The 27,947-nt window shown below is 45.4% G+C and overlaps 1 protein-coding gene across 1 annotated transcript in view; it reads left to right on the top strand.

Moving 5' to 3' along the window:
• Positions 1-6,034: 6,034 nt before the first annotated feature.
• The window catches only part of TRPM1 (transient receptor potential cation channel subfamily M member 1), a 68,334-nt gene continuing 46,421 nt past the window's right edge, over positions 6,035-27,947 (top strand). Inside the window, exons 1-10 of the mRNA XM_012764616.3 lie at positions 6,035-6,262; positions 13,212-13,291; positions 19,044-19,239; positions 20,868-21,081; positions 21,754-21,878; positions 22,656-22,827; positions 25,239-25,413; positions 25,845-25,968; positions 26,753-26,825; positions 27,749-27,849. Coding sequence (XP_012620070.2) covers positions 6,035-6,262; positions 13,212-13,291; positions 19,044-19,239; positions 20,868-21,081; positions 21,754-21,878; positions 22,656-22,827; positions 25,239-25,413; positions 25,845-25,968; positions 26,753-26,825; positions 27,749-27,849 — 1,488 coding nt within the window. The remainder of the gene's footprint in view (positions 6,263-13,211; positions 13,292-19,043; positions 19,240-20,867; positions 21,082-21,753; positions 21,879-22,655; positions 22,828-25,238; positions 25,414-25,844; positions 25,969-26,752; positions 26,826-27,748; positions 27,850-27,947) is intronic.

Here is a 27,947-nt window from a genome sequence, read left to right as displayed (position 1 = left end):
CATAACCTTCCCAAGTTTTAAAAGCTTAGTTATGTGTGGGAACATTAATCTATAAATACATGAGCAGCCCAGACACTGACCATGAGTCACGGGTCACTGCAGACCATATGGGTCAGGACAGCCCCAGAGGAACACAGCGTGTGTGAACTCCCCTTGGGACGTCTGGCCACACCCTCCCACTCCAGCCCACCCTTCCCTGCCTGGCCACTCCCACCCGGGCCTGCCTGCCAGTGGCTCTCCCCATGCTACCAAGACTGTCCCCTTAGGGAAGGCCCGTGGCTTCTCCACGTCCTCAGATCTTCCACATCCTGCTCCATCCCTCAGTGACTAACTACTATAAACTGGCTAGTCTGCTAAACAAGTGCTGCTGAATTCCGAGAGGCACTAACTGACTTAACACCTGCACACTGTCCCCTGCAGCCCAGGAGCCCACTTCACATGGATGGTGGCATTGTCTGCACAGGACAGATGGGCGAATACTTGCACAAGGCTTGGAAAAGCTCACCAAGATTTACACCAGGCATTGTGAGGGCTCATGACTGAACTGTGAGTTCTGGAGGGAAGCATCTCCATTGAGGTGTCCCCGTTCTTGGGGACAGTGGGCCAGAACTAGGCTTGACTGTCAGCTCTGCCATCCCACCTGCCTGTTGCTTCTCAGCCATGAACCAGGGAATTGGGAACAATATGATCCGAGTCTACCCAGCCTGCCCAACAAACCCTGGGCATTGAGATGGAAGCTAAAATCTTACCCTCATCACGATGTTAACAGTTAATGCTTAAGAAATGTAAAAACTGTTAACTGAATTCCAATCTCTGCCAGACACTCAAGGTTTCACAGGCTCAATCACATTTAATCCTTATGAAAACTATGGAAAATCAGCATCATTATCCCATGTCACAGACAAGATAAACAAGGCCCAGAAAAGTTAAATAGCTTAGCCAAGGTCATAAAGATAAGAAATGGGGACTCTGGGACATACCCAGGCACATCCAAATCCAAAGTCCGTCTCTTTCTTCCACACCATTTGCCGTATTTTTACTTTAAGGGCCACCTTCAAAGCTGTAACCCAAAGACATGACTTCAATGGCAAAACTTTCAGGCACCAGCCAGGCCCATTGGGAAGATTCCTTCCAGGGTGCAGTTTCATGTGGAAAGTACCACTTGCAATTGTGCCAGACAGCAATAGCGCCCGGCACAGCCATGCCGGGGAGTCCCTGCCACTGGCTAAAGGGTGAGGGATGCCCACAAACACTGCTGAAGTTCCATTTTTAAGAAGTTCTTCACAGGGGTGTGTGTGTAGATAAGAGGAAATATGGGACGGGCACACACCACACTGTTACTGGCCGTTACTCTTACCCAGCTGAGGCAGGGCTTGCAGGGGAAAGGAGAGAGAATCGCCTTTTGGTTTAGATATTTCTGTGTTTTTCTAATTTGTTCCATTGAGCACATGTTAGTTTTAGGGTTTTTTGTTTTGTTTTGTTTTGTTTTTAATTTCAAACAAGATAAAACACACACACACACACACACACACATACGCCATGTTCACTGAGACCCCCGCCCCCACGCAGTGCTCCCGTCCAGCCCAGGGTCCTCTGCCTGGGTCGCGTCAACTCCCCGTGGGCCACACAGCAGAGGTGTCCCCTAACTCACAGGGGCAGGCAGGGTGCATGCAGTGGTCCGTTGGGGCCTCCGTTTTAAGGAAAATGATAGATTACAAGTCCAGGTCAGGTGCTAGGCCTTGGAGAGGCCCGTGCAAGAGCGGGGCCCTGGAGCTGAAGCGTCCTCAGCCTGCGGTGACTCGTCCCCAGGGACAGCTGGGTCTGGGCCCTTGGCATCCCTCACACACCTCCCAAGCCAGGGGCCCCCATGCCTCCTCGTGTTACGGAGCCCAGCGGGGCTCTGAGGCCCATTCCAGCCCCATCCACCGCTGCCCCTGGAATGTGCCGTCCCACACGGGCCTCCCCACTGTTATCCCGCATCGCCTGGGCCAGCAGGAGGGGCGGTCGGCCACGGTCACCAATGACCTGTCATAGGCGTCGCGACAAACCCTATAGGATTCTGTGGGAGAAGGAACAACGTGCACCCTACATACACTTACCAAAATATCCTCCCATATTTTTAACTGAGCAGGAAAAGTTAATTAGAGCTCCACAGTCATAAAACATGACTATATAGAAAGCCTCACATTGCCCAACGTGTTGGCCCGCCACCGCCAACCCTCAGAAACCCACCCAGTGGGGGACACGCTGGCCACATGACCCAGGAACTGTGAGCTGATTGGAAATGACTACTCCTGCTGCGCTATAACGCAAGGCTGTCAGACAAATAGCAGCCTGTTTTTAAAATCTTGATATTGTGTTCATGATAGATTTTTGGTATTCATTTTTTTTTAAATGTGGCATTGTTATTTATCCTGATTACTGAACTCTTGGCACTGAGAGGTGAGTGCTTCACGTGCCTCACCCTAACTCTGGCCTGCCCATCCCCCCGGATCGCACAGGGGCCCAACTGTGCCGGCTCAGCAGCCTCCAAGCACTTCTACAAAAGATCAGGCTTCCGGCCAGCAGATGCTGACCTCCTGCCCTGGTGTCCAGGAGCCAGCACTGCCACCACTGGCCTTTCCTCTGACTCATCTCGCCAGCACTGCGAACTCACAGCTCCTCCAGAGGTCGGGATGGAAGGCCCGGCCAGATGGCAGGAAGCTGAGGGAGGCCTGTGCAATGGAGCTCAAACTGCGCCCCTGAATCACGAGGAGGCTTGTGAAAATGCTCGTTCCTAGGCCCTGATTCTGCCTTAGGGTCTGGAGTGGAGCCCAGAGAGCTACATTTTCAATATTTTAGAAATGTATTCTTGGAAGAGCAGAAGTATTTTTTTAAAAAATTCAATTTTGGTAAAATATACATAACATAAAATTTACCATCGTAACCATTTTTAAGTGTACAGTTTTAGTGTTTTTATATGGTGGTGCGACCCATCTCCAGAACTCTATCTTGCAAAACTGAAACTCTGTACCCATTAAACAGCTCCTTCTCCCTCCTGCTCCCCGCAGGCCCTGGCAGCCACCACTCTATTCCCTGTCCCTGTGAGTTTGACTACTCTAGGTACCTCATGTAAGTGGAATAATACAGCACTTGTCCTTTTCTGACTGGCTTATTTCACTTAGCATAATGTCTTCAAGGGTCACTCATGTTGTAATGTATCAGAATCTCCTTCCTTTTTAAGGCAGAATAATATTTTATTGCATGTACAGACCACATTGTATTGATTCATTCACTTGTGGATGGACACTCGGGTGGCTTCTACCTCTTGGCTGTTGTGAATCATGCTGCTTTGAACACAGGTGTACAAATACCTCCGGAGACCTGCTTCCAATTCTTTTGGGTATATATCCAGTGGGATTGCTGGATCATATGGTGAGTGATTCTATATTTAATTTTGAGGAACTGCCAAACCAGTTTCCCACAGTGGCTGTACTATTTTACATTCCCAGCAATGTATGAGTTTTCCAACTTCTCCTCGTCCTTGCCAAGACTTGTTATTTCTTGTTGTTTTTCAAGGTATCTATCATAATGGATATAAGGTCATATCTCACTGTGGTCCTGATTTACATTTTCCTAATTAAGATTAGTGATCTTGAGCATCTTTTCATGTATTTTTCGGCCATTTGTATATCTTCTTTGGAGAAATATCTATTCAAGTCCTTTGCCTATTTTTTAATCAGGTTGTTTGGTTTTTGTGTTGTTCCTGGGTTATAGAAGCTCTTTATACATTCTGAATGTTATTTTCTTATCAGATATATGATTTCCAAATAGTCTTCCCATTCCATAGGTTGTCAGATATCTGCATTTTTAGCAATTTTCCCTGAACCACACTTTAAGGAATGCTGGCACAGAATGTGTGGACTCCTTTCTAGAGGCAAGTTTCTGGACCAATTTCAACTTAGGAGCAGGGTCCATGGGGAGGAGACAGGGAAGAATGCTAGCTCCATTCAGCACCTGAGGTGCATGCTGGGAGAGGTGGCCACCCTGACCTGGCATAGGTCTCTGGCATTGGAAGAAGAAGATGCCTGAAGGGTGATGCAGGTTCTGGAGTAAGGCATGTCTCTGGTCACCAGCCCCTCCACCAACTGGATCCTCCAAAGCAGGGGTCATGCCAGGGTCCCATCCTGTGCCAGGGAAGAGGGCCCATACACATATGCACAGCGCAGCACGTGTTCACAAGTGCCTGCCTGGCTTACCCTTATGTGATCCTGCAAATGGGTCACAGAGAAGTCTGACACCCAAGGAGGCACATGACTTGCAGGAGCTCTCTGGCTCTGCCGGAGCTGGGGCTGGAAGCCAACCTCACCGCCTTCCCTTCCCCCTCTTCCTCCCACCCTCCAACCAGCAGCCTGGACTGAGTTGTCCCCACAGCCCCCTGGGTGTTCTATGGCAGTCCACCTCTTTCCTTCAGGCTCAGCAGGTGCCCTCGGCTGGAATATGAGCCACCTGTGTTCCTTGTCTGTGACCCTCTCTGAGGGTGGGGCCTTAGATATCCCTGTACACAGCCCATTTTGTCTGTTCTCCTGTGAATAGTCAGAGGGAAGTAGCCATGTGAGTTAGTCCCGCAGGTCTCTATTCCAGGATATTGCAAGCCTGTCACTTTGGGCCTGGAGCCTTTCTCTATATCTGTGGGCCCTGGGGGAAGGCAGGATCTTTTCTGTGAGTGGGAAGAAATGAGGAGCAAATATCAAAGACTTGGAAATGCAACCCCAGCTGCTATCCCTGTGGCTGGCCTGTATAATTAAGTGTCTGGACTGTGGCCCTCCTTTTTTGTCTTTTTGTTCTGTTTTGCTTCTCCTATATGACTATTGGCACTAGGTCAGAGCTAACTAGTAACATCCTCATTTCTACCCAAGAGTCAGCAACCCCATTACCTGCAGTGAGGGCAGCCTGGCAGGAGGCAAGTGTGACAAGGGCCCCTGCTATCTGGCCAGCACCACCTGAATGAAGGTGTTATCTTGCATAATTGGACTGTAAGTCACATAATGACAACTGCAGTGATAACGCCAGAAACAAATGGGCATGTGCTCACACTCTAGCAGTAAAACTGCTGCACAGAATCCACTGTCTGAATTCTCATAGGCTTGCTTTCTTTCTGTGATCTTTTTGTTGCTCTTAATTAAAAAATAACATCAAAGACATACTCTGTGATTCCATTATTTGCAATTGCAGCTTAAATACATGTAAGTCCAAGATGATGGCATGGCAACCAGCAGTATTATTGGAAAACGTAAATTCTAGTGACACTGCAGAAATGCCAAGGGTGTGACTCTGACACGGGACTCCAGGAGCCAGGACGGACCCTGGACTCACAGGCTCCTGGTATCAGCCATGTGACCCTGGCTACATTCTCCTTTTCCTCTCCTCTAAAATAAGTTTTTCTTATTGAATAACTATCTTTTTATTTTAAAAATTAAAAACACAACAGGGATCATGAAGATATTAAAAAAAAAAATTCACACCCCCCTACCACAACCACAAAATTAACAAGTTAATGAATTTCCTTCCTCCTTTCCTAGCCTTATTCGATATTCTCTTTAAAAAAAAAAAGTCTTCATAACAGCATTGTTCGCTACAGCCAAAAAGTGGAAACAACGCAAACATCCATCAGTTGATGGATTCATGTCATGAAACATTACTGAGGCTAAAACATGGATAATCTTGGATGAAAGAAGCCAGACACACGCCTGTCTGAGGCCACATGTTGTCTGACTCCATTTATAAGAAATGTCTAGAATAGGCACATCCATAGAGACACAGTGGTGATGGTTACACAATCTTGGAAATATACTAAAAACTGAACTGCCCACTTTAAAAAGTGAATTTTAGGGTATGTTAATTAGGGTATCTCAATTTTTAAAAAAAGAAAGCACCAAGAAAAATGTCGCTTCCTTTGGTTTGAAGATCCAGTTCTGTTTCCCAAACTCTAGTCTGGAGGATTATCTCTCAGTGTCCCCAGGGGGGGGACCCCTGGGAGAGAAGAGAACTGGAGATGGAGACCTGGGGGAGAGGGAACTCTGGCCCACAGGAGGGGTCCGCTGTGACAGCTCCAGCGTCTCCTGCAGGCCAGCCCTGTCACCTTTCTGGGACTGTGAGGATGCAACACAGGAAATTAGGTTTTGAAGCTCTTCCAAGCACTTGTCACTTGGCTCTCACACCAGACCAGGGTATGGACGTGAGGGGCGCTATCACCCTCATCTCACAGACAAGGCCCTGGCAGGTGAGAGGTGAGTCCAAGTTGGCCCTCAGTGTCGCCCTCCTGCTGCGCTCTTTGCAGCGTCTGACCTGAGAGGTCCCTGAGGGGCCAGAGCAGGGACTCTCAGCTAAACCATCCAGCAATGGCCTGTTGGACCCAGGCCAGGACCTCCTGTGGCAGTGGGGGTGAGTGAGCGGGAGGGTGGAGCAGGAAGGAATGATTATGGGTTTTAATCTTTTGTGCACACACGCATGGGTGGTTCTCGCCAGTGCTTTGGCTGGAAGCTTGTTTGGTTCTCTGGGATGGAGAGTTTCAGGCAGACAGGTGTTGCCCCAGGTGGGGGCCACAGGTACTCACAGGTGTTCCCAGGAGTCAGGCAAGGGCAGGTCCCAGAAGGCTGTCAGTGTGGACGTGAGGACCCACAGGCACCTGCAGCTGTGCAGGGACAACAGCCAGCGTTCCCACGCCCTGAGGGCTTTCCGTAGGAGACAGAAGGCGTAATCTCCCTCTTGATTTACAATGGCAGCGAACTGTACTTACTATGCAAAGGTCAAACCGAGCCCATGTGTGGGCCACAAGCAGCTGCGGGATGAGAGTTTGGGTTGTCTGCTCTAAATATACATACGAAAACGAGCAGTTTCTCCCGGCTAAACTGGTCCACACATCAGTCATTTCATTGTGGGGCTTGTTGTTAATTTTGGCCCAAAAAACAAGGCGTTGAGTAAACAGACACTGGCCTAGCAGTAATCCAGCTCTTATGTTCGGAAGCCACTTTCCTCCTCCTCGTCTTCCCAGACCAAAGCTACAGCCTGTCTTTGCATCCTGCCCTCAATGCACTATCCTTGTCCCCACCCCAGCCGTCTCCAGGATGTTCCCCGCGTCCTCCTGCACTCATCCTTTTCCAGCATCCCCATCTGTGTGTAAACACATTCTAGGAGGTCAGATTGTTAAAGCTCCTGCCTACTCTGCGTGTCCCTCCAGCTCCTGCCACTTCTCAGCTCCTTGTCAGGGCAAAACTTCCCCTTGGGCCTGACACTCGCTGTCTGCAATTCCTCAGCCCCTCACTCTAAATCTGCATGAAAGTCCAGAGAGCAATATGACAGTGTGGACCTGGATGGCCACCACACAGAGGGTACAACGCTTTCCTAGGCCGTGTTTGCAGCAGATATTTCTTTCTTAAAAAGATAAAGACACACATAGATGGCAGCCCCGTTCCCTGTGCTCTTCAGGCCATTCTTCCTGGACTTCCTTCCCGTAACGTCCCAATGGCCCATCATGGACACACGGTCCCTGGTGCAGATGAAAAAAATTACTGGGTCCTCAGCAGAGGGGTCATTTGAGAATGACCAGGATTCCATCTAAATCTAGTGCCTCCTACACACTGTGCAAATGTTATCCCAGCTGAGGCTGAAAACCACTCAAAGCCATTTCCATTTTAGAGATGAGAAAATCACAGCTCAGAGGGCTTGAGGTGGTGCCAGCAGTCGGCCTCCACCACGATCTCACTGTCCCTTCACTCAGGTTTGGAGGATAGGCTTCCCAGCTGGGACAAGTGCTCTTATGGGTCAGATTTTAATCTCCAAATGTCAGCACTTCTATCATCCCACATGAAGGCATTCAAAGTAACCATTTCTAATGGATAGGACTATTTTGCACGAGTGGGTAATATCTAACCTAACTAGGGGACACTGAAGGGTTTGCAAATGAGCCACAGGAGGCCCTGCCCTCCTTTCATTTCACAAGGACATGGTTTAGGAGAACACAGTGGGTGGCACCTGTGGGGTCTCACCTGCAGTGGAGTCACTGTGGCTCTGGAACTTGTGTGACTAATTTGTAAGGAGGCAGGGCAGTGTCAGCTCAAAAATTCCGAGGCCCTTTTTTATAACCTTGGCATGACTCAGCTCTGGGAGCGTGACCAAGGGACCCTCCACCCATTGCCTTTCACCTGCCCCATTGCCTCTGAGCAACATCCAGGCTGCCCAGCTGCTCCCCTCGGGGTGCAGTGACTTTCCCTGGGCAGCACGGTAGGCTCCCTTCTGTGTGTGGTCCTGCTGGGCAAGTGCGGGCTCTGGGCCTGGGCTCCCATAGGCATGTTGGCAAGGGCTGAGGAACGCGGCACTGTGCCATCCCATGGGGCGATTTAGTCATTCATTGAGTCATTAAGAGACATTGAGACGTTGCCTCTGCCAGCCACTCCTGGAGGCACGAGGGGGATGGCATAGGGATATGGCACATGACTAAAGAGGGCTGCAGCTTCTGTGGCTTTGTGAGGAGGGGTCGGTGCAATGGGATGAGCTGTGTGGACAGCAGGGACACAGGGGTTGGGGAGTCAGGGGCACCTTCCTAAAGAGGTGACATTTGAGCAGAAACTAGAGCGGAGGATGGGCATGACTTGTATGTTTTCCTTCCCCAAAAAGAGACAGCAGGATCCTGTTCTTCTTGTTTATCTGCAGTAGGTTCTAGAACATTTCTGGGGACTCAGTAGTAACTTGTAATGTTGAACTGAGGCTATTCCCTCATATAAACTTCTACAAAAACTAATGGTTACTACTAAAGCAAAGCACTTTTCTACCCCTAGGGAAAGTACTCAGTCACATGCGAGCATTTTTATTATGAAAAAAACAGTTTTTCAGTGAAGCAGAAGGAAGTGAGTTCAGCATGGAGTGGGCTATGGATGCCAGCTGCACTTGCCCAGAGCCACCAGCAAGGACTGGCTCTTGGCGGCTGAAAAGCTCCCCTTTTAAGATTTTTGGGGACAAAATGCAAGGCCGATAACCCCAGAGGAGTCACAGATGCCCTGCACCGAACCATGAGGAGGAGACAGGACGCTCCCTTGATGGAGGGAGTTTAAACACCCTGTGACCCTGTGACCCAACAGACCTAGTCACAAAAGCGTGGGGTGTGTTACTGTTTTCCCGGCTTCTTCATCCACCTCGGAGTGTTAATATTGCATCCTGCAGGGCAGGTGGCACTTTCCCCTGTTGACGATGTGGGCCCCTAGCCTAGGAGCTCAGGGACTCCAGTTTTCTGATTTCCCAGCACATGTTGGAGCTCGTTTCCTGGGCTGTGCCCCTTCACTTGTTTCTTATCCTAGGGGGGCTGACAGGGATCTGGAGGGAAAGGTCTATAGGACAGGAGGAGACTGCAGGGCTGAGAGGGTGGGGCCTAGAGAGCCGGGGTTGGAGCTTAGAGGGGAGGGGCATACTGGGCAGAGCAAGGTGTAGGGCCTATGGGCAGGGCCTAGAGGGATCAGAGGGTGGGGCCTAGAGAGGGAGGGGGTAGGGTTGAAGGCTAGGGTGGAGGAGGGGCAGGAGGGTATTTCAAGGTCTTATCTCTTTAGCTTCTGGAACCTTTCCTCAGTCTGCTTTTGTCTTTCAGGGCCTTGATATGAAGTATAGGTTGGTTATTTTGTAGCATGTCTCTCAGTTTGGGTTATCTGGTGTTTCCTCTTGATTAGATTCAGGTTATGCATTTTTGGCACTTTTGTTCTTCTCCGTGCATTTCATCAGGAGCCTTGTGATGAATATTTGTTCTATTACTGGTGATGTGCACTTTGCTTTAGGTGGTTTTCCCCAGATTTCCCCACTGTCAAGTTACTAATTTCCCCTTTGTGATGAATAAATATCCTTGGGAGGTACTTTGAGGTTATGTAAATATACTGTTACTCTTCAAACTTTTACCCACTACTTTTAGCATTCATCAGAGATTCTTATTGGTTGCCAAATGGTGATTTTCTGCTTCCATCATTCCTTCTACATTTACGAGGTGACTTTCCTCTGGAAAGAAGGGCTTTCCCTGTCCCCTGTGTATTTATTTATATATGTATTTGTATCAGCGTGGACTCATGGGTTATTATTTAAGTGAAAGGATTATAATTCTTTATTATGATCATTTATTTCCATGCTCCAATAATCCCAGATAAAGCTGGTGGAAACCCCTTCAAGTGGATCCCATGTTCTATTGACATGTTCCCATTTCAGAAGTAAACATGTCCTTACTTTCTGACACAAGACGTTCCAGGTCCTTCTTAACTCTTTGCACTCAGATGTCGAGTGTGCATAATGTCGAGTGGATGATGAGTGAGAAAAAAGCAAGCGAGTGCAAAGGTTTAAACTTCCCTGCGCCAGCCCTGGACTCTGTCACTTCTCCAAACAGTCCTGCTTCCTTTTCGTAGAGAATGAAATTTAGAAACCAACATTCTAGGTGTGTTCATTGCTATCAGGGAGGTCCTGCTGCTAAGCCCTTGCAGTGGATGGAGCTAGGAGACACATGACTGCATGTGCATACAGACATACGTGAATGTGTGCAGTAGGCATATGGCCCCACAAGGCCCTCCTGATATTCATGCTTTTTGTAACCCCTTCCCCTTGAGTGTGAGAGGAACCGAGTGACTCATTTCTAATGATAGAGTATGGCAAAAGTGAGGGCTATCACTTCAGATACTAGATTATAGAGACCACGACTTCTGTCTTGCATTCCTCTTCTGCTTGCTCACTCCGATGAGTCATCTGCCATGTCATGAGCTACCCTGTAGAGAGGCTCAGGTGGCAAGGACCTGAGGGAGTCTGGGGCCAAAACCATGTGAGGGCTGAGAAATGGATCCCTCTCAGTCTCATTTACCACAGTCCCCACCCATAATTTGACCAAATCCTTGCAAAAGACCCAGAATCAGAAGCCCCCAGCTAAGGTGAGCTACATCCAATTCCTGGTCCATAGAAACTGTGAAATAACAAATGTTTTTTGTGTTAAGCCACTAGATTTTGGAGCAATTTATTGTGTTAAGCAACAGATATCTAATACAACATGTTATATCTACATGTGTGTGTATGTGGAGAGAGAGAAGGGGTACACATACACATTTATATCTGTTTTTATATCTATCTCTATATGTTACAAACCATGAGTTTCCACTGATAACTTCAGCTCTAGCCCAGCATTCTAGTCCCACTTGCCCTGTTTGTAACTCCTTCTCCCACATTGAGAAACTCAGCTCCAATTACTGCAATATATTAATTTATTTGTGCAGTCCTGGAATACACAGAAAGCAGTTTCAAGATGGCTATCTTATGTCTCTGAAAAAGTAACATATTCATGGGAGTTCAATATGTGTTTAGAGTTTTGTTGTCTTTAGTTGGCAAATAATCTAAATAATGTGACCCTTAAAGAAAAAAACACATACACACACACAAAAAAACCCAAGAGTTGCTCTCCCAGTTCTCTGGGAAGTGAGGCATGAAATGCAAAAAGAAAAGCACATTTTCTTTCCAGGTAGCAAATGCTCCGCCTCGATATTTCATACTTCGCTATTTTGTTGTTTGTTCTAACGTCCCACATAAGAAGGGCTAGGCAGGGGACTTCAGAGGCTTGCCACCCTGTGTTTTCTCCCCTAAGCCAATCCTCCTGCTTTCCTTTCAGTAGCACAAAAGCCCAACCTCTGAGCCAGCAATGTCATCCTCAAGCAGTCATTAAATTATTTGGAGGAAAAATGTGTACAGTGTTGAATTAATATAATCATTCCTGTTATTTAAAAAGAACCAAGTGACCAACTAACTCTGGGATCTCCCCAGAAAGGCCAGGTTTGGGTGGGATTCCTGGGTCCTGTCTCTGCAGAGCTGGACCTGGGGCCAGGACTCTCGTAGGGCAACAAATCAGGCATTGGGCCCTAGATGTGACCTCAATAAAGACAGCCTTCCTGACACTGGTTGTCACTACACTCCTCTGAAGAGGTGACCTCCACAGAGACAAGGGAGTCCCCAGATCAGCACTGCTGCCTGGGTGGGTGGTGACGGCCAGGAGGGCAGCACCAAGCCTTGTCCCACTGGATACCTGAGGTCCTGCCCCGGTCGCAGGTCACACTGTGGTGCTCCCCAAGGCAGCTGTGGGAAAGTGGCTGAGGCCATAAAGCTGAGGTCATGAGTTCTCTAAGATCTGACTTGGTGTTGTTTGGGCTTGCAATGCCAAGCCCCTCCATCTCCCTGCACCTGCCAATCACCCTGCTACTACCCCCAGAGATACACACACACTACATGCATACCACATGTGTAACACACCACACACATGTCCCCACAGACACACCACACGTGCACCACAGACACACACAAATGCACACCACACACATACACATCCCCTCACACACACATGAGACCACACACTCTACACTCATAAATATAGCATACATGAATATAGCACACAGATGCACACATCATACATACACAAACACCACAAACACACACTGAGCCGGGCCTCAGGGAGTTACAGGGCAGGACGCTGGCTCTCCACCTGCCTCCTGAGGTACAGCATCAGGGAACCCCGAGGCACCTGCCCACTGCCTTCCTGCCACCACCACCCGTGGGAAGACTCTCCCCACTCTGTCACCTGTTGACTCCATCCTGGGAGACAAGCACAACTGGGCCCTCCCGAGGCAGGGCAGACCACTTCCCTGCTCCCATCCTGAGGCTCCTCTGTGTGAAGTGTTCCTGGTGACCAAGGACAAGAGGGCCACCTGGCACAGCGGGGCCTCTGCAGGGAGTTTCCCTCCCACTCCAGCGTGTGCTGTCTCCACACACTGGAGTGTTTCCAGTTGGTGAACGACATTTGCCTTGTAGTTTATCTGCTTGGAAGTCCCCAGCACAGCACCTTGCACAAAAAAGATCTTCGACAGATGGATATGAACAAAATAGGGCTCAAAATGGAAACCATATCTGAAGCCAAGATGACCTTTAAAAAAGTAAATAGTAGAATAAAATTTTACTTTTTAAATGGGAACCATAAATACATACTTCCAAGCCATTTCTCTTAAAAGGGACCAGAGCTGGGATCCTTAAAGATTTACATCCACCAGTTTTGGAGGTCACTATTCAGATGTTATGGGCAGACTCCTGTTCGTGGCATATTATTTTATAAAGGTATAAGAATGAATTCAGGTGATGGTTTGGGAATATATCGGTCTAATTTCCACTTCTCTCTCTTCCAGGGTCAGAAAGCTTGGATAGAGAAAACATTTTGCAAACGGGAATGTATCTTTGTGATTCCCAGCACGAAAGACCCTAACAGGTAAATTGGAATCTGTAATTAAGACATCCAAACCAGTGCTTGTCCACCAGTTGCCATCAACTGTTCTTCTAGTGTTTGTGGGAGAGGGGAAAAGAGTTAAGAAAAGGCCAGGAGCAGTGGCTCACACCTGTAATCCTAGCACTCTGGGAGGCTGAGGCAGGCAGGTCGCTTGAGGTCAGGAGTTCGAAACCAGCCTGAGTGAGACCCCGTCTCTACCAAAAATAGAAAGAAATTAATCAACCAACTAAAAATATATACACAAAAAATTAGCCAGGCATGGTGGTGCATGCCTGTAGTCCCAGCTGCTCAGGAGGTTGAGGCAGTAGGATCACTTAACTCAAGAGATTGAGGTTGCTGTGAGCTAGGCTGACACCACAGCACTCACTCTAGCCTGGGCAACAAAGTGAGACTCTGTCTCAAAAAAAAATAGAGTTCAGAAGGGTGGCCAGAATCTGTTTCCCATGGAAATCATTGACCAAAGACTCACTTTGGCTAAAAAGTTCCTCTGTTAGCATGCAAATAGCTCAGAAAAGAGTTCCTATCCACCACTCAACCTAATGTGAACTCTTATAACCACAGCATTTCTCTTAGTCTTAGCAAAATCGAGGAGCTGAGGGTTTTAAACAGGTTTCCAGGATATTTTGGGGGGCCTCTTCAATCATAGTATATTTAGATGAAAGTAATTTTCATCACAGGAAATATCTGAGTGGTTAAATGAGCTAGATATATTATTAAAGGGTTTAAGTTATAAACAAAATGTTAAACCATTTCATTGACCTATATGCAAATGCATCTGTTACAAACTAAACAGAGGCCTTCTAGAGTCATGCAAGCAATCAGAGATGAATTAAGCTAAAACATCTCATATCTGAGGGCCAAAGCTATGAGACTGAGTTTGGGGGAGGTGAGGGACATAATTTATCCATACATTCATCCAATATAAAATTCATGCCCATAGGATCACTGACACAGAGGTACACAGACTCTTAGAGATCACCTGGTCAAATTTGTCAGACATATACAATCACAGTCCCCCCATATCTCCAAGCTGCTCCCTTCCAAACACCACCACCCAGGTTCCTCTCCCTGTTGGACCCCAGTGATTAGTCTCCCAAGGTAAGAAATGCCATCATGGGACAGTGTCAGTGGTTACAAAAGCCTTCCCTTTGTTTCACCAAAATGTTCCTCCTTATTTCAATGGCACCAGGCCATCCTGGGAACTATCTGCACCAGCCCTTTGTAACACCTGCCAGCACTGCAGTCATCCATGAGGACAGATAGCCAGGCAACACAGGGGGCAGAAGGACTCCCACAAAAGCCTCCTATATGAGATCCATGCATTCTCCAGCATGGACCCCAAAAGCCTGGAACAAAAATAAAAACAAAAAAACACAACCATTTAAAGCCCTCTGGAAATGGTCCCAAAAGCAAATAGCAAGTAAAGACATGTGTATTTGAGAAAGCCAACAAAAATTCAGTAAGAAAGACTAGAGTCTATGGTATTTGAACCAAGAGATTTTTCTCTCTCTCCTCTCCCAGTTCAGCAAAATGGAAACTCCACTCCAGACTTCTGTAGCCCAGAACACAGGGCTCCCTCTTCCCCTGGCTTCCACTCAGAGGGCTTTCTTCCAGGGAGGAGCAGGACTTGAGGATTTCTCCTCCTGTCTCCCACTACCTGTTGCTGAGGCTAAGTCCTGAGTGTAGTTGAGAGGTAGAAGCTTCCTTCCTCCACTCAGGCCTCACTCACACAAGAAGCAACTGCAGAAATTAAGAGTAGCTATACTGATTTCAGACAAAATAGACTTTAAAACAACAACAAAAAAATGTTACCAGAGATATAGAGGATATAATGATAAAAGGATCAATGCATCAGGAAGTTATAACAAATATAAACATATATGTACCTTATAACAGAGCACCAAAAAGCATGAAGCAAAATTGACATAAATAAAGAGAGGAATAGACAATTCAACAATAATAGTTGGAGACTTTAATACCCCACTTTTAAAAATGAATAGAAGACCTTAATAGAAGATCAACAAGGGAATAGAAAACTTCAATAACACCATAAACCAACTAGACTTAACAGATATCTATAGTGAACACTATCCAATTACAATAGAATACACATTCTTCTCAACACATTCTTCTCAAGTGCATGTGAAACATTCTCCAGGATAGACCATACATTAGGCCATGAAACAACTCTCAATAAATATAAAAGGATGGAAATAATACAAAATATGTACTCAACTACAATAAAATGAAATTAGAAATAAGAAATTAATAGCAGGAAAAAATTTGGAAACTCACAAATATGTGGAAATTAAACAACACACTCCCAAATAATCAATGAGTTAAAGAAAAAGTAAAAGAGGTAAAACAAAACATACTTTAAGATAAATGAAAATGAAGACACAACACATCAAAACTTAGGGAATGCAGCTAAAGCAGTGCTGAAAGGGAAATTTATACCTGTAAATATTTATAGTAAGAAAGAAGAAATATATTAAATGAATAACCTAACTTTCCACCATAAGACACTGGAAAGAGAAGAACAAAATAAACCTAAAGCAATTAGAAGAAAGGAAATTATGACTTATGGAAAAGAGAATAGAAAAAAATGGAGAAATTAATTGAAATCAAAAGCTGTTCTTGGAAAATATCAACAAAACTAACAAATCTTTAGCTAGTTAATGAAAAAAGAGAGAAGACTCAAATGACTAGAAACAGAAATGAAAGTGGGATATCACTACCAACCTTACAGGAATAGAAATGAATATAAAGGAATATTATAATTTGTATGCCAACAAATTAGATAACTTAGATGAAATGGGGAAATTCATAGAAAGACACAAACTGCAAAAACTCAAGAAGAAATACGCAATCTGAATAGACCTATAAGAAGTTAACAGATAGGATTAGTAATAATAATTTTAAAACTACCCACAAAGAAAAGCCCAGGCCCAGAGAACTTCTCTGCTGAACTCTAAAAGGCCAATTCTTCACAAACTCTTCCAGAAAATAACAGAGGAGGGAACACTTCCCAATTCATTTTATGAGGTCAGTACTACATGGGTACCAAAACTAGACAAAGAAATTCCAAAAAACAAAACTATAGATCAATATCTCTTATGAATATGGGTACAGAAATCCTGAACAAAATATTATCAAGCCAAATCCAGCAACATATAAAAAGAATTATACACCATGACCAAGTGAGATTTATCCCATAAATGCAAGGTTGGTTTACTTTAGAAAAATAACTAATGTAATACATCACATCAAGAGAATAAAACCAAAAATCACACAATTTTCTCAATAGGTACAGGAAAATCATTTGATAAAACCCAGCACCCTTTATGATTTAAAAAAACACAGAAAACTAAAAACAGGAGGAAGCTTCCTCAACCTGATAAAATCTGTGGAAAACCAACAGTTAACATCATACTTAATCAGAAAAGACTGAATGCTTTCCCCCTACGACCAGGAACAAGACAAGGATGTCCACTCTCCCTACTTCTATTCAACATTATAATGGAGGCTCAAGCCAAGGCAATTATTTAATCCCTATCAGAACCTCAGCTGACTTCTTTGTAGAAGATTCTAAAATTCATATGGAATTTTCAAGGAAAGAATAGCCAAAACAACTTAATAAAAAAGGGGGGGCGGCAAAGTAGGAGGACTCATACTTCCTGATTTCAAAACTTAATAGAAAGCTACAGTAATAAAAGTATGATGGTAATGGTATATGATAGACCTATAGACAAATGGAATAGAATTGATGATCCAGGAATAAACCCATACATCTATGGCAAATTGATTTGGGGCAGGGATGAAAAGACCTCTCAATGAAGAAAGGACAGTCTCCTCAACAAATGGTGCCGGAACAACTGGATAGCAACATGCAAAAGAATAGATTTGGACCCTTACCTTAAGATAGCTATAAAAATTAACCCACAATGCACCAAATATCTAAATTTAAGAGTTAAAACTATAAAACTTTCAGGAGAAAACATAGGGAAAAAGCTTCAGGACCTGGGATTTGGCAAATGATTTGAGATCTCACACCAAAACCATGAGCAACAAAGGAAAAAATAAATTGGACTTTATCAAAACTAAACACTTTTATGCTTCAAGGGACACAACCAAGAAAGTGAAAAGACAACCCACAGAACAGTGGAAAATATTTGCAAATTATATATCAGATGCAAGGGGCTTGTATGCAGAACATATAAAGAACTCTTACATTTCAATTATAAAAAAGATAAACAACACAAGTTTTTAAATGGGCAAAGGATCTAAATAGACATTTCTCCAAAGAAGATATGCAAATAGTCAATAAATACATGAAAAAGTGCTTGACATTATTCATCAGGGAAATGCAAATCAAAACCATGATGAGATACCACTTTATACTCAGTAGGATCATTAGGATCAAAATATCAGATAATAACCAGCGTTGGAGAAGTTGTGGAAATTCAGAACCCTCATACACTGCCAGTGGGGATGTACAATGATGCAGCTGCTTTGGAAAACGGTTTGGTGGTTCTTCAAATGATTAAACATAAGAGTAATCATATGACCCAGCAAGTGTACTCCTGGTATATACCCAAGAGAAATGAAAACACATGTCCCCTCAAAAATTTGTGCACAAATACTCATAGCAGCATTATTCATAATAGCCAAAAATTATAAATAACCCAAATGTTCATTAAATGATAAATAGGTAAACAAAATGTTTACCCATTGATACACTGGAATATTATTCAGCCATAAAAAAGAATGAAGTACTGACACATGCTACAACATGGATGAACCTTAAAAACATACTAAGTGAAAAAAGCCAGTCACAAAAGACCACATATTGTATGATTCCATTCATATGTGAAATGTCTATAACAGGACAGAGAGAGAAAGTAGCTTTGTGGTTTCTTGTGGCTGTGTGATGGGGGGACAGCTAAAGTGTGCCAAGCTTCTTTATGAGGTGAGGAAAGTGTTCTGAAATTGGCTGTAGTGATGACCACACATATCTTCCAATACTAAAACCCATTGAATCACATACACAGGTCAATTGTGTGGTATGTGAATTATCTCATTACAATTCTATCTTAATTAAATAAAGAAAGGAGGGGTGATGAAGGGAGGAAGGGAGGAAAGGGAGAAAGGAAGGGAGGGAGGAAGTGAAGGAAAACCTGGAATATGGCCCATGCCACCAATAAAGTAGCCAGAGAAGCAGGGAGAAATGTCCCGGCAGGGCCCCTGCACACGTGCATCAAACACATGCACACATCACACATCCACCCAGCAAAAACATCCTCTCTAGTGCAAAAGCTGATGCCATCCCCAGCTCTTACCTGGGGAGAGAAATGTAAGCAACAGAAGAATTCAACAATATTGAAAAATCCTGGCAGGTCTACTCTGTGTTTGGAGGGCATGACTGTACTTGGTCACACTTTTCAGTATGCAACGGCCATACTGATGTTGTCAAGATAGAGTTACAATACATCCAGTAAAGAAGGGCAACCATCCCATGTGTTTAATATAAACTGGTACATAAATAGATAGGCATTGATTATCTGAAAAAGGCCATCCTAAGGGGCATCTGTGGTCCCCAATCAAGCTGGATAACTAAGGTGTTAGCATGACCCTGTTCGGGCCCAACTCACCTGTTCAAGTTAACTCATCTTTGCTAACTAAGGGAAAAGGAGAGGAATGTTGTAGAAAGAGCCTGCTTTTCCTTTGCTTGCAGGTGTTGCTGTGGTCAATTCACCAACCAGCACATTCCCCCTCTGCCAAGTCTGACACCCAGCAAAAATGAAGAGGAAAACAAACAGGTGGATGCCCAACCAGAGAAATGGTCTGTCACCAAACACACCCAGAGCTACCCGACGGATTCCTACGGGATTCTTGAATTCCAGGGGGGCGGATACTCCAATAAAGCCATGGTAAGAGGGGCATTCAGACATGGTGCCACTGGGACCACAGTCCACATCAGAGGCCCGTCGCCCAGACCCCAGACTGCAGATACCTGGGTCTTCTTCAGGGTTATGGCTCAATCTTCCCAGATATTTCATTGCAAAACCAAGAGTTATATTGGTGCACATGATTTTTCAGCCATGAGATTTAGAAGCTGGACACTGTTATAAAGAGCATGTAGTGTCCCATAAATCCATACCAAAGCTCTGAATCCACAGGCCAGGCTCTGGCCCAACTTCGCAACCATATCCCATTGCTCCATCTCTAGTACTGAGAGAGAAATTTCTTTTTTAAAAAATTACTGTGAACCTGCAACTCCCTTCAATGTGTTGGGAGACTCTGGAAATATTTTCCCCATTATATGTGTGTGGGAGTCTGTTCACAGCCCCCCTGGCGTGCACTTAGCTGGCCTGAGAAAGACAAGGTCCCTCATGTTTGCATACGAACAGGGAGTGCCCTCTGCCTTTCCGATGAGCCCTGCCAGAGAAAGGAGGCTTCAGCACTATGATCCCATTTGCTTAATTCTGAATAATACTCCCACATGCCCTGTCAGAGCCTTTTTGCAATTTCATTTTATTTCACTGGCCCAACATCATTGTTCAAATAAAATTCATTTCTGTTCCAAATACCACAATATACAGTCTTCCGGAATGGCACCCTACATATTGGCATGGACACAAAGAAGCAATTCACAGGAACCAAGGCATCTGGTGATTATTAACCTCTCCTTCACTTTGAGGAAAAGGTCAAGTCCAGATGCGAGCCTGTGACCCCCTTTCCCACTCACTCGACAACGTGCTTCTCCAACTTCTTGGGCCATTGTTCTAGCTGAGCCAGCTCAGAACTGATTCCTCCAAGGTTAGGGTTGCCAGATAAAATGCAGAACACCCAGTTATATTTTAATTTCAAACAATGGATAATTTTTAGTATAAGTATATCCCAAATATTATATGATTTATTGCATTTAATAAAAATATTGTACTAAAACATTTTCAATATTTATCTAAAATTCAGATTTAACTGGGTGTCTTGGTCTGTTCAACTGCTATAACAAAATGCCTTAGACTGGGTAATGTATAAACAACAGAAATTTATTGCTCACAGTTCTAGAGGCTGGGAAGTCCAAGATCATGGCACTAACAGATTTGGTATCTAGTGAGGGCTCATCTTTTGCTTCATAGATGGCGACTTCTTGCTGCATCTTCACATGATGGAAGGGAACAAGCTCCCTCAGGCCTCTCTTCTAAGGCCACTAATCCCATTCGTGAGGGTTCTGCCCTTATGACCTAATCACCGCCTAAAGGCCTACCTCGTAATACTATTACATTGAGATTAGGTTTCAACATGTGAATTTTGGGGGAACACAAACATTCAGACCATAGCACTGAGCATCCTGTATTTTTATTTGCCAAATCTGGCAATCCTTCCCAAAGCTCCTTTAAGTCACTTGGCCCCAGACTCACAAAGGGGCCCTTAGGACCCTGAAGGAGAGACAAGCCAGAAAGTTCTTGCTTGCATGTGATTGATAGGCCTGCTCCTCTTTGACACAAGATGCAAAACCAAGAACAGGTGCTGAGTGTCACACACTCTTTTGCAGTATATCCGTGTATCCTATGACACCAAGCCTGATTCACTGCTCCATCTCATGGTGAAAGACTGGCAGCTGGAACTCCCCAAGCTCTTAATATCTGTGCACGGAGGCCTCCAGAACTTTGAGATGCAGCCCAAGCTGAAGCAGGTCTTTGGGAAAGGCCTGATCAAGGCTGCCATGACCACTGGGGCCTGGATCTTCACTGGCGGGGTCAGCACAGGTAAGAGTGGACCTTTTCCCTCACAGCAAATGTACCACCCAGAACTCACTGCAGTGCCCAAAGAGCTTCCCAATAATTAAATATGAAAAACAAGACATATTACCACCCGATCATATTATGGCAGAAGTGAAAGTTCTTGTTTTATTTTGTTATGATTCTTAAAAAAAAAAACAGGAAGTATAATAATGATAGTGGTCAACATCTCTGGGTCACCCACTATTATCCTTGAACCCACTATTATCCTTGAGCCCTACACAAACACCATCTTCATTTAGCCTCTCAAAAATCCTTTTCCTGTTTTTATGGGAGAGGAAATCAAGGCATAGAGAGGTTAAAAAACAGGCCAGGCAGTCTGGCTGTCAACTTTAGCTGAAGGTAGCCAAAGATGGCCAAAGAGACCCAGTCACTTCCATCGTTAGGTCTTGGAAACTTGTAAAGGAAATCTGGCACAGTTGCTTTGGTTTCTGTTTTTGCCCTTTTTTATCCAGGATTGCTATGTTGTTATGAGCTCAGACCTTCAGTGTACTTTGTTTTAATGATGAAGATGAGTGTGTCTCAGCCCTGTTCTGTAAGGAATGTAGGGGCTCAGATCAGGTGTCCCTAAAGTTCACAAGGGGTGCTATGATGGGGAGAAGAGGGGCCTAAAATATGACTTCTTGTGGCTGCTCACAGGTGTCATCAGCCACGTGGGGGATGCCTTGAAAGACCACTCCTCCAAGTCCAGAGGCCGGGTTTGCGCTATAGGGATTGCTCCGTGGGGCATCGTGGAGAATAAGGAAGACCTGATTGGAAAAGATGTAAGTGCTTTCTCTGTAGACATTGGCAAGCATTTAATATTAAAGTATTTATGTTGAGATAATTAATTGTAGATTCAGATGCAGTTGTAAGAAATAATAACCTGCCCCAGTGATATGTTTTACAACCAATATCACAACCAGTGTACTCACATCGGTGCAGTGAAGGTACAGGACATCTCCATCAACCCAGGGATCCCTCCTGTTGCCCTTTAATATCTATACCTGATTCCCTCCCTCCCCTGCTTCCTCTTTAACCCCTAGAAACTACTAATCTGCCCCCCATTTCAAGAATGTTTTATAAATGGGATCATAAATATGTAACCGTTGGGGATTGGCTTTTTTAAAAATTTTACATAGTTGGCTGGACATTTGTCCAGTTTGTCATATGTATCCATAGGCATTCCTCTTTATTGGTGAGTGGTATTCCATAGTATGGGTGTGCCACAGTTTGTTTAACCATTTATCTGTTGAAGGACATCTGGGTTGTTTAGTTTGGCTATTGGAAATAAAGCACCATAAACATTTGTGTAGAGGATGTTAACATAAGTTTTCATTTCTCTGCAATAAATACCCAGGAGGGCAAGCACTAGGTTGTCATTATCTGAAATAATTAATTTTTCGTTTTAATGTAACAATTGACACAAAGAAAACCTTCAAAAGGTAGGGTAGAGAAGCGAAGGTAGGTTTAAGTGCAGTCATAACAGACACACGTACTCTGCTCGCTTCCCCTGTCGGTCTCAGTTCTGCAGCTCTGATGCGTGTTGTGCACTTTGGCAGGTAACAAGAGTGTACCAGACCATGTCCAACCCTCTGAGTAAGCTCTCTGTGCTCAACAATTCCCACACTCACTTCATCCTGGCCGACAACGGCACCCTGGGCAAGTACGGCGCGGAGGTGAGGCTGCGGAGGCTGCTGGAGAAGCACATCTCCCTGCAGAAGATCAACACGAGTAAGTGCTGGCGAGGGCCCTGGCACCACTGCTGGGCCGCCGCCACGGAGGCCAGGCCGAAGAGGCTGCCCAAGGGCGTTGACAGCTTTACCCTTGATTCGTGTTAAGTCACCAGAAAATGACCCTTTATCTCAGCCACCTCCCAAACCATATCCATTAAGCAACGGGTGATGCTTTGCCCCAAGTTCACCAGTTGGCACAAGAAACAACCCTGCAGTGGTCGCCATGGTGATAACATTGCCCACCATGTTGCCTAGTAGTTCACGTCCCTTGTGATTACTGTTGTTATATTTTTTTTAATTTCTCAAAAAACTTAGAATGATTCCTTCTGTCAACTGATAAATGTTAGGTGACCATTAAATATCTCTGTAGCTCTGGGTCTGTCACCCAGACTGAGATGGCCAGGCGGGGACAACTCTGGAGGGGGCTGAAGGAGCCCCATGCTCCTAATGGGGCATCATCCTTGCTGGTCCAGGGGGCCCAGCCCTGATGCTGTCGAAAGAATGCTGAGGTTGAACAAGAAAGGAACGAACCTCAACCAGAGGAAATGATGATAACAATTGGTTAGAATTAAAATAACTGGTATAATGTCTTGGAATATGTTCATACTTCAACAGTTCTTACTGTCAAATAATTGTTAAATGATCTTGAAGAGTGTTTTGTATTTACCATTACTAGTGAGATTTTTCTGGAAGACAATGTAGGTCTGGAAAATGGTCATTGCAAAGCACAATGTAAGGAACTGTGATGCTATACAAGAGTATGGAATGGGAGTGGCCTGCCACGAAAACTTGTGGATTTCCAAGAACCAGATCTCGACGGATAAGCTGATTGATGATGGAATTTTTTTGTTCACTTTTCTTGAAATTTTCCGGACTTGTGAGTTTTCACACTGCCTCCCTTCACCTGGCCATGTGACGTGTGGGCTTCCCTTTGTCATCCTTTGCCTAGGGCTCTGAGCAGGGCAGGGACAGCAAAGGGGTGCTCAGTCGTCACCTCCCACAGCATGGAGCTTCAGGGAGTCCAGCTTAAGCCAAGAAGAACCACTTCTATTCTGTTTCTAGGAAAGAAGGTGAATTGGCCACCATACTCCTGAAGGTCCAAAATATCATGCCTCACTTGGGTTGGAAATCTCAAGAGCAGAGTCCGTGTCATCTTGGTCCATCTGTCGAGGATCTCTCAGCCAGGGCTTGGCACAACACAGCGCATGTTTGCTGAAATGAACTTAGCTGTAATTATTCTGCTCAGAGACAGCAGAGTCATTCCAAATACTTAAGAGTACAGAAATGTCTCATGGAAGAAAACCAGACACTCTGAATCCTCCCACTTGAAATTCTCAAATCCTCTCATAACCTGTGCCAGTAGGTTTTATGTGAAGCCCTTCAGAACTGTGAAACCAAGGATACTTCTCCTACTTGCCATTAGTTAATGTTAATCAACTAATTCCCATCACAACTAACAGACATCTGGTGAAACAGGCTCAGAACATATACTGTGTCATGGCCAGTTTGGGGCAGAATCGTGAAGAAGGCGAATTTGTCTCCACTCCCTCTTCCTTCTCTCTCCAGAATCCTCCTGCCACCTCCTGCTTCCCAGCCCATCCTGCTAGTTCTGCACCTTCTATGTTCTAGAACGGTCCTATTATCTGATAGAGGCAGAGAGAGGAGTCTGGGAGCAAGTCAGTAACTGGCCCATGTGTTTGCCTCCAAGATCACACCCTGCCTTATTCCAGGCATTGGAGGCAGAAGCAAAGGCAGAACGGCACATCATATTTGTGTGTCCCCTAAAGTTTACGCAACTCTTTGATAGCCAGATGTGTTTTTATATTTTATATATTGCTCCTTCAGGAGGCAAGGGAGGCAGTGTGATTATTCACCTTTTACAGATGGTCATCTGAGGCTCATGACAGTTTGGTGATTGGCCCAATGTCAGAAGGCAAATACAGGAGAGGCCAGAAATTGAACCGAGCTTCCCAGTGGTTGGTCCAGATCCCCTTTCACTGCATGGTTCTTTAGGGGACAGCCAGGGGTGGGGATTTCAGACCCCAGGGTTGGGCAGCAAGGGAGGTATATTTTTGGCAAGAAGCATCTTCTAATGCTTCTCACAGCTCGCCTTGAGGTAGCCCATAGGACAGGTGAGGTACATGGAGTTTAACCACATGTTCACCAGAACATTCAAGATTTTGAGGTCTCGGTTTTCCCATTGAGGCCATAATATGGAGTTTGAATACAAGAAAGAAAAGCGTCATCACTTGCTTGTATTCCCTCCAGCTTCAGTAAACACTACTGCCGTTGGAGCATCCATACGTCATTACTCTTCATGGCATTTCAGGAATTAAAACAGGCAAGGGGAGCGTGCAGTGCACCGTTGCAGTACACTGGCGCGACCCGCAAATGTGATTTGTGTTGCAGGACTGGGGCAGGGTGTGCCCCTCGTGGGCCTGGTGGTGGAAGGGGGCCCTAATGTGGTTTCCATCGTCTTGGAATACCTTCGAGAAGACCCTCCGGTCCCCGTGGTGATCTGTGATGGCAGCGGACGAGCCTCGGACATCCTGTCCTTTGCACACAAGTACTGTGAAGAAGGCGGGTAGGATTTCTGATGCGTGGGGAAGGGTGGGTACAAAACCGCCTCCCTGCCGGGCCCAGGAGAAAATCTGGAGTGGTCCGCTTAGACATTCCAAGCATGTCTAAGTCAGCAAGATTTGCTAGATCCCCTGTCCCGTTTCCCAAGGCCAACACGTGGGGAAACTGTCAGGAGCAGGATGTTTCTCAGGAATTCTCTCTCTGGTGCAACACCCTCCCTGCCATCTTCATTTTCCCTTAGAAGGTTTGCAACAAGGCTAGAGTTTAGTGTGAATGCAGCGTTTGACTATGGTCACTTTTTGTCTTCATGCTAGGAAGCCCTCCAATAGCAAAGTCTCAAATCAAAGATACCAGATGGACATAGAGATGACTGATTTATTCATGTACAGATTTAACTTGCCTTGTTTTGTTCTCTTTTGTGTTTCCTTTGAACAGGATAATAAATGAGTCCCTCAGGGATCAGCTTCTAGTCACCATTCAGAAAACATTTAATTACAACAAGTCACAGTCACATCAGCTGTTTGCAATTATAATGGAGTGCATGAAGAAGAAAGAACTCGTAAGTGTCTTGAATTTATTTCCAAACAAGCTCTGTGGAGAGAATCATGTTTCCTTTTCTAATTCTACCCATGTGTACATCATGGAGTTGTTCGTATTTTAGTTCGGCCTTTTCCAAGAGGCAGTTTACAGATCCATACCACATTGGCAGTTGTGTCCACGTGATGGAGGTAGAACAAGCCAGCACAGAAGAGAGTCCCAGGGGCTTTCAAACCTTAGCAACTGGGAGATGACAATCATACCGCATTGCACAACTCTGAGGTTCATAATGTTAATCAGATTTAAATACCTGGGGAAGAGAGAGAGATATCGCCCTGTTAGACATGCTTCCAAAGTTCTATCATTTCATTTTCCAAATGCAGTAATTATTTCCCACTCCTTCCTCCCTTAATTGTGTTTATAAGGAATAGGCACTCTTATTGTTCATATAAGATAGCCTTTTCAAAATCCTAAATTTACACATTTCCTACAAATATCTGCTACAATTTTATCATCTCTGATGGCAGATTAGATATTGGAGCATAGATCCTGAATGAGCTCCCTCCTCTCAAGGGTATCGGAACAGATCTCGTAAATAATAAAATCAGAATCCAGGCAAAGATTCACCATCAGCAAGAGCAATGCTGCAACTTCTGGAAATCAAAAGCACTTGGTTTAAAATTGTTTAGCACTCAGGGTCATTTTTTTTTTATTATGTGTCAGTCTCTGTGGTCATTTTGTAAAAACACCTCAATTCTCCTTCCTGTTTTTGACTTTGCTTTAACTCAGTCGTTTTATGTTTTCAGGTCACTGTATTTAGAATGGGTTCTGAGGGTCAGCAGGACATCGAGATGGCAATTTTAACTGCCCTGCTGAAAGGTGAGCTCTCGGGAAATGGTGACCCCTCTCCCTTTGATGCTGGTCTGGCCAGCAATCCTTCTCCCTCCTCGCCTCCCAGGGACCGTGTCTGCTGGTGCCAGAACCCCAGGCCAACCAGGCTGCCTGGAGTGGTCTCAGCACAAAGCCATGGTAGAACGACAGGCTCAGTGTGGGTTTCTGTGGGGTGGGGTCTGTGGGTGCCCATGAACCATAATAGGCTAAAGTCAGAACCATTTTCATTTGTAACTTGTTCACTTAAGGCTTCAACTCACAGAGTGTAAACATAAAATGGTTTTTCATTTGCTGTTGCTGCATTCTGCAGTGCTCTGTCCAATTTCCCCATCCTGCCTCTAATGATAGGCTTTGGCCTGGCATTCATGGGGGTGGAGTCTGCTCTGGGATGCACACTTCCTTCTTGCCTCTTGGCTAGCCTGGGGCCATGACGGGGCAGGAAAGGCAGAGCAGAGAGTAGGAGGCACCACCAGGCCTACAGCAGGCAGTGCTGCGCTGGCCTCTCTGTGGGCCAGGGGACTGGTGCTCTTGGGGGTGGAGGGTAGCGCCCCTTGGCCTGGCCTGGCCTGGTAGGTATCTGGGCAATCCCAGGGCTGTGCCATAGTTCCTGCCCTTTTGCAGATGAGGTTGCCAAGTTACTGGATTCCTCCTCTGTCCCTCCAAAGGAGACCAGGCAGAGCTGACACGGGAAGAGATTGCCTCCACCTTTCTCCAAGGAAGCTCTTTGAGATGATGGAGTTCTTCTTAGCTTTGGGCCCTTATTCAGGGGTGAGAGAAAAGGCAGCGATGTTTAGTTCCAGGCTGACATTGAACCAGCCCTGGGGAAAACCTGTGTTTATCATCCAGCACCTGCCAAACCCGAGCAGTCCAGGCATGGAGTGAAAAATCACTCTTGTTTCTTGCCTTTCCAGGAACAAATGTATCGGCTCCAGATCAGCTGAGCTTGGCACTGGCTTGGAACCGCGTTGACATAGCACGAAGCCAAATCTTTGTCTTTGGGCCCCACTGGCCGGTGAAACTTTTTTTCAACTCATGTCATTTATCATGACTTTGTACAGATGATATATTAGTATGTTCTCCCTTGTGGCATGGATCTCAGGAAATTATTTA

The sequence above is a fragment of the Microcebus murinus genome, chromosome 7 (assembly GCF_040939455.1).
Source record: "Microcebus murinus isolate Inina chromosome 7, M.murinus_Inina_mat1.0, whole genome shotgun sequence".
NCBI classification, from domain to species: domain Eukaryota; kingdom Metazoa; phylum Chordata; class Mammalia; order Primates; family Cheirogaleidae; genus Microcebus; species Microcebus murinus.
The sequence above is the reverse complement of the archived record's forward strand: the minus strand, read 5'-3'. Positions and strand labels throughout refer to the sequence as shown.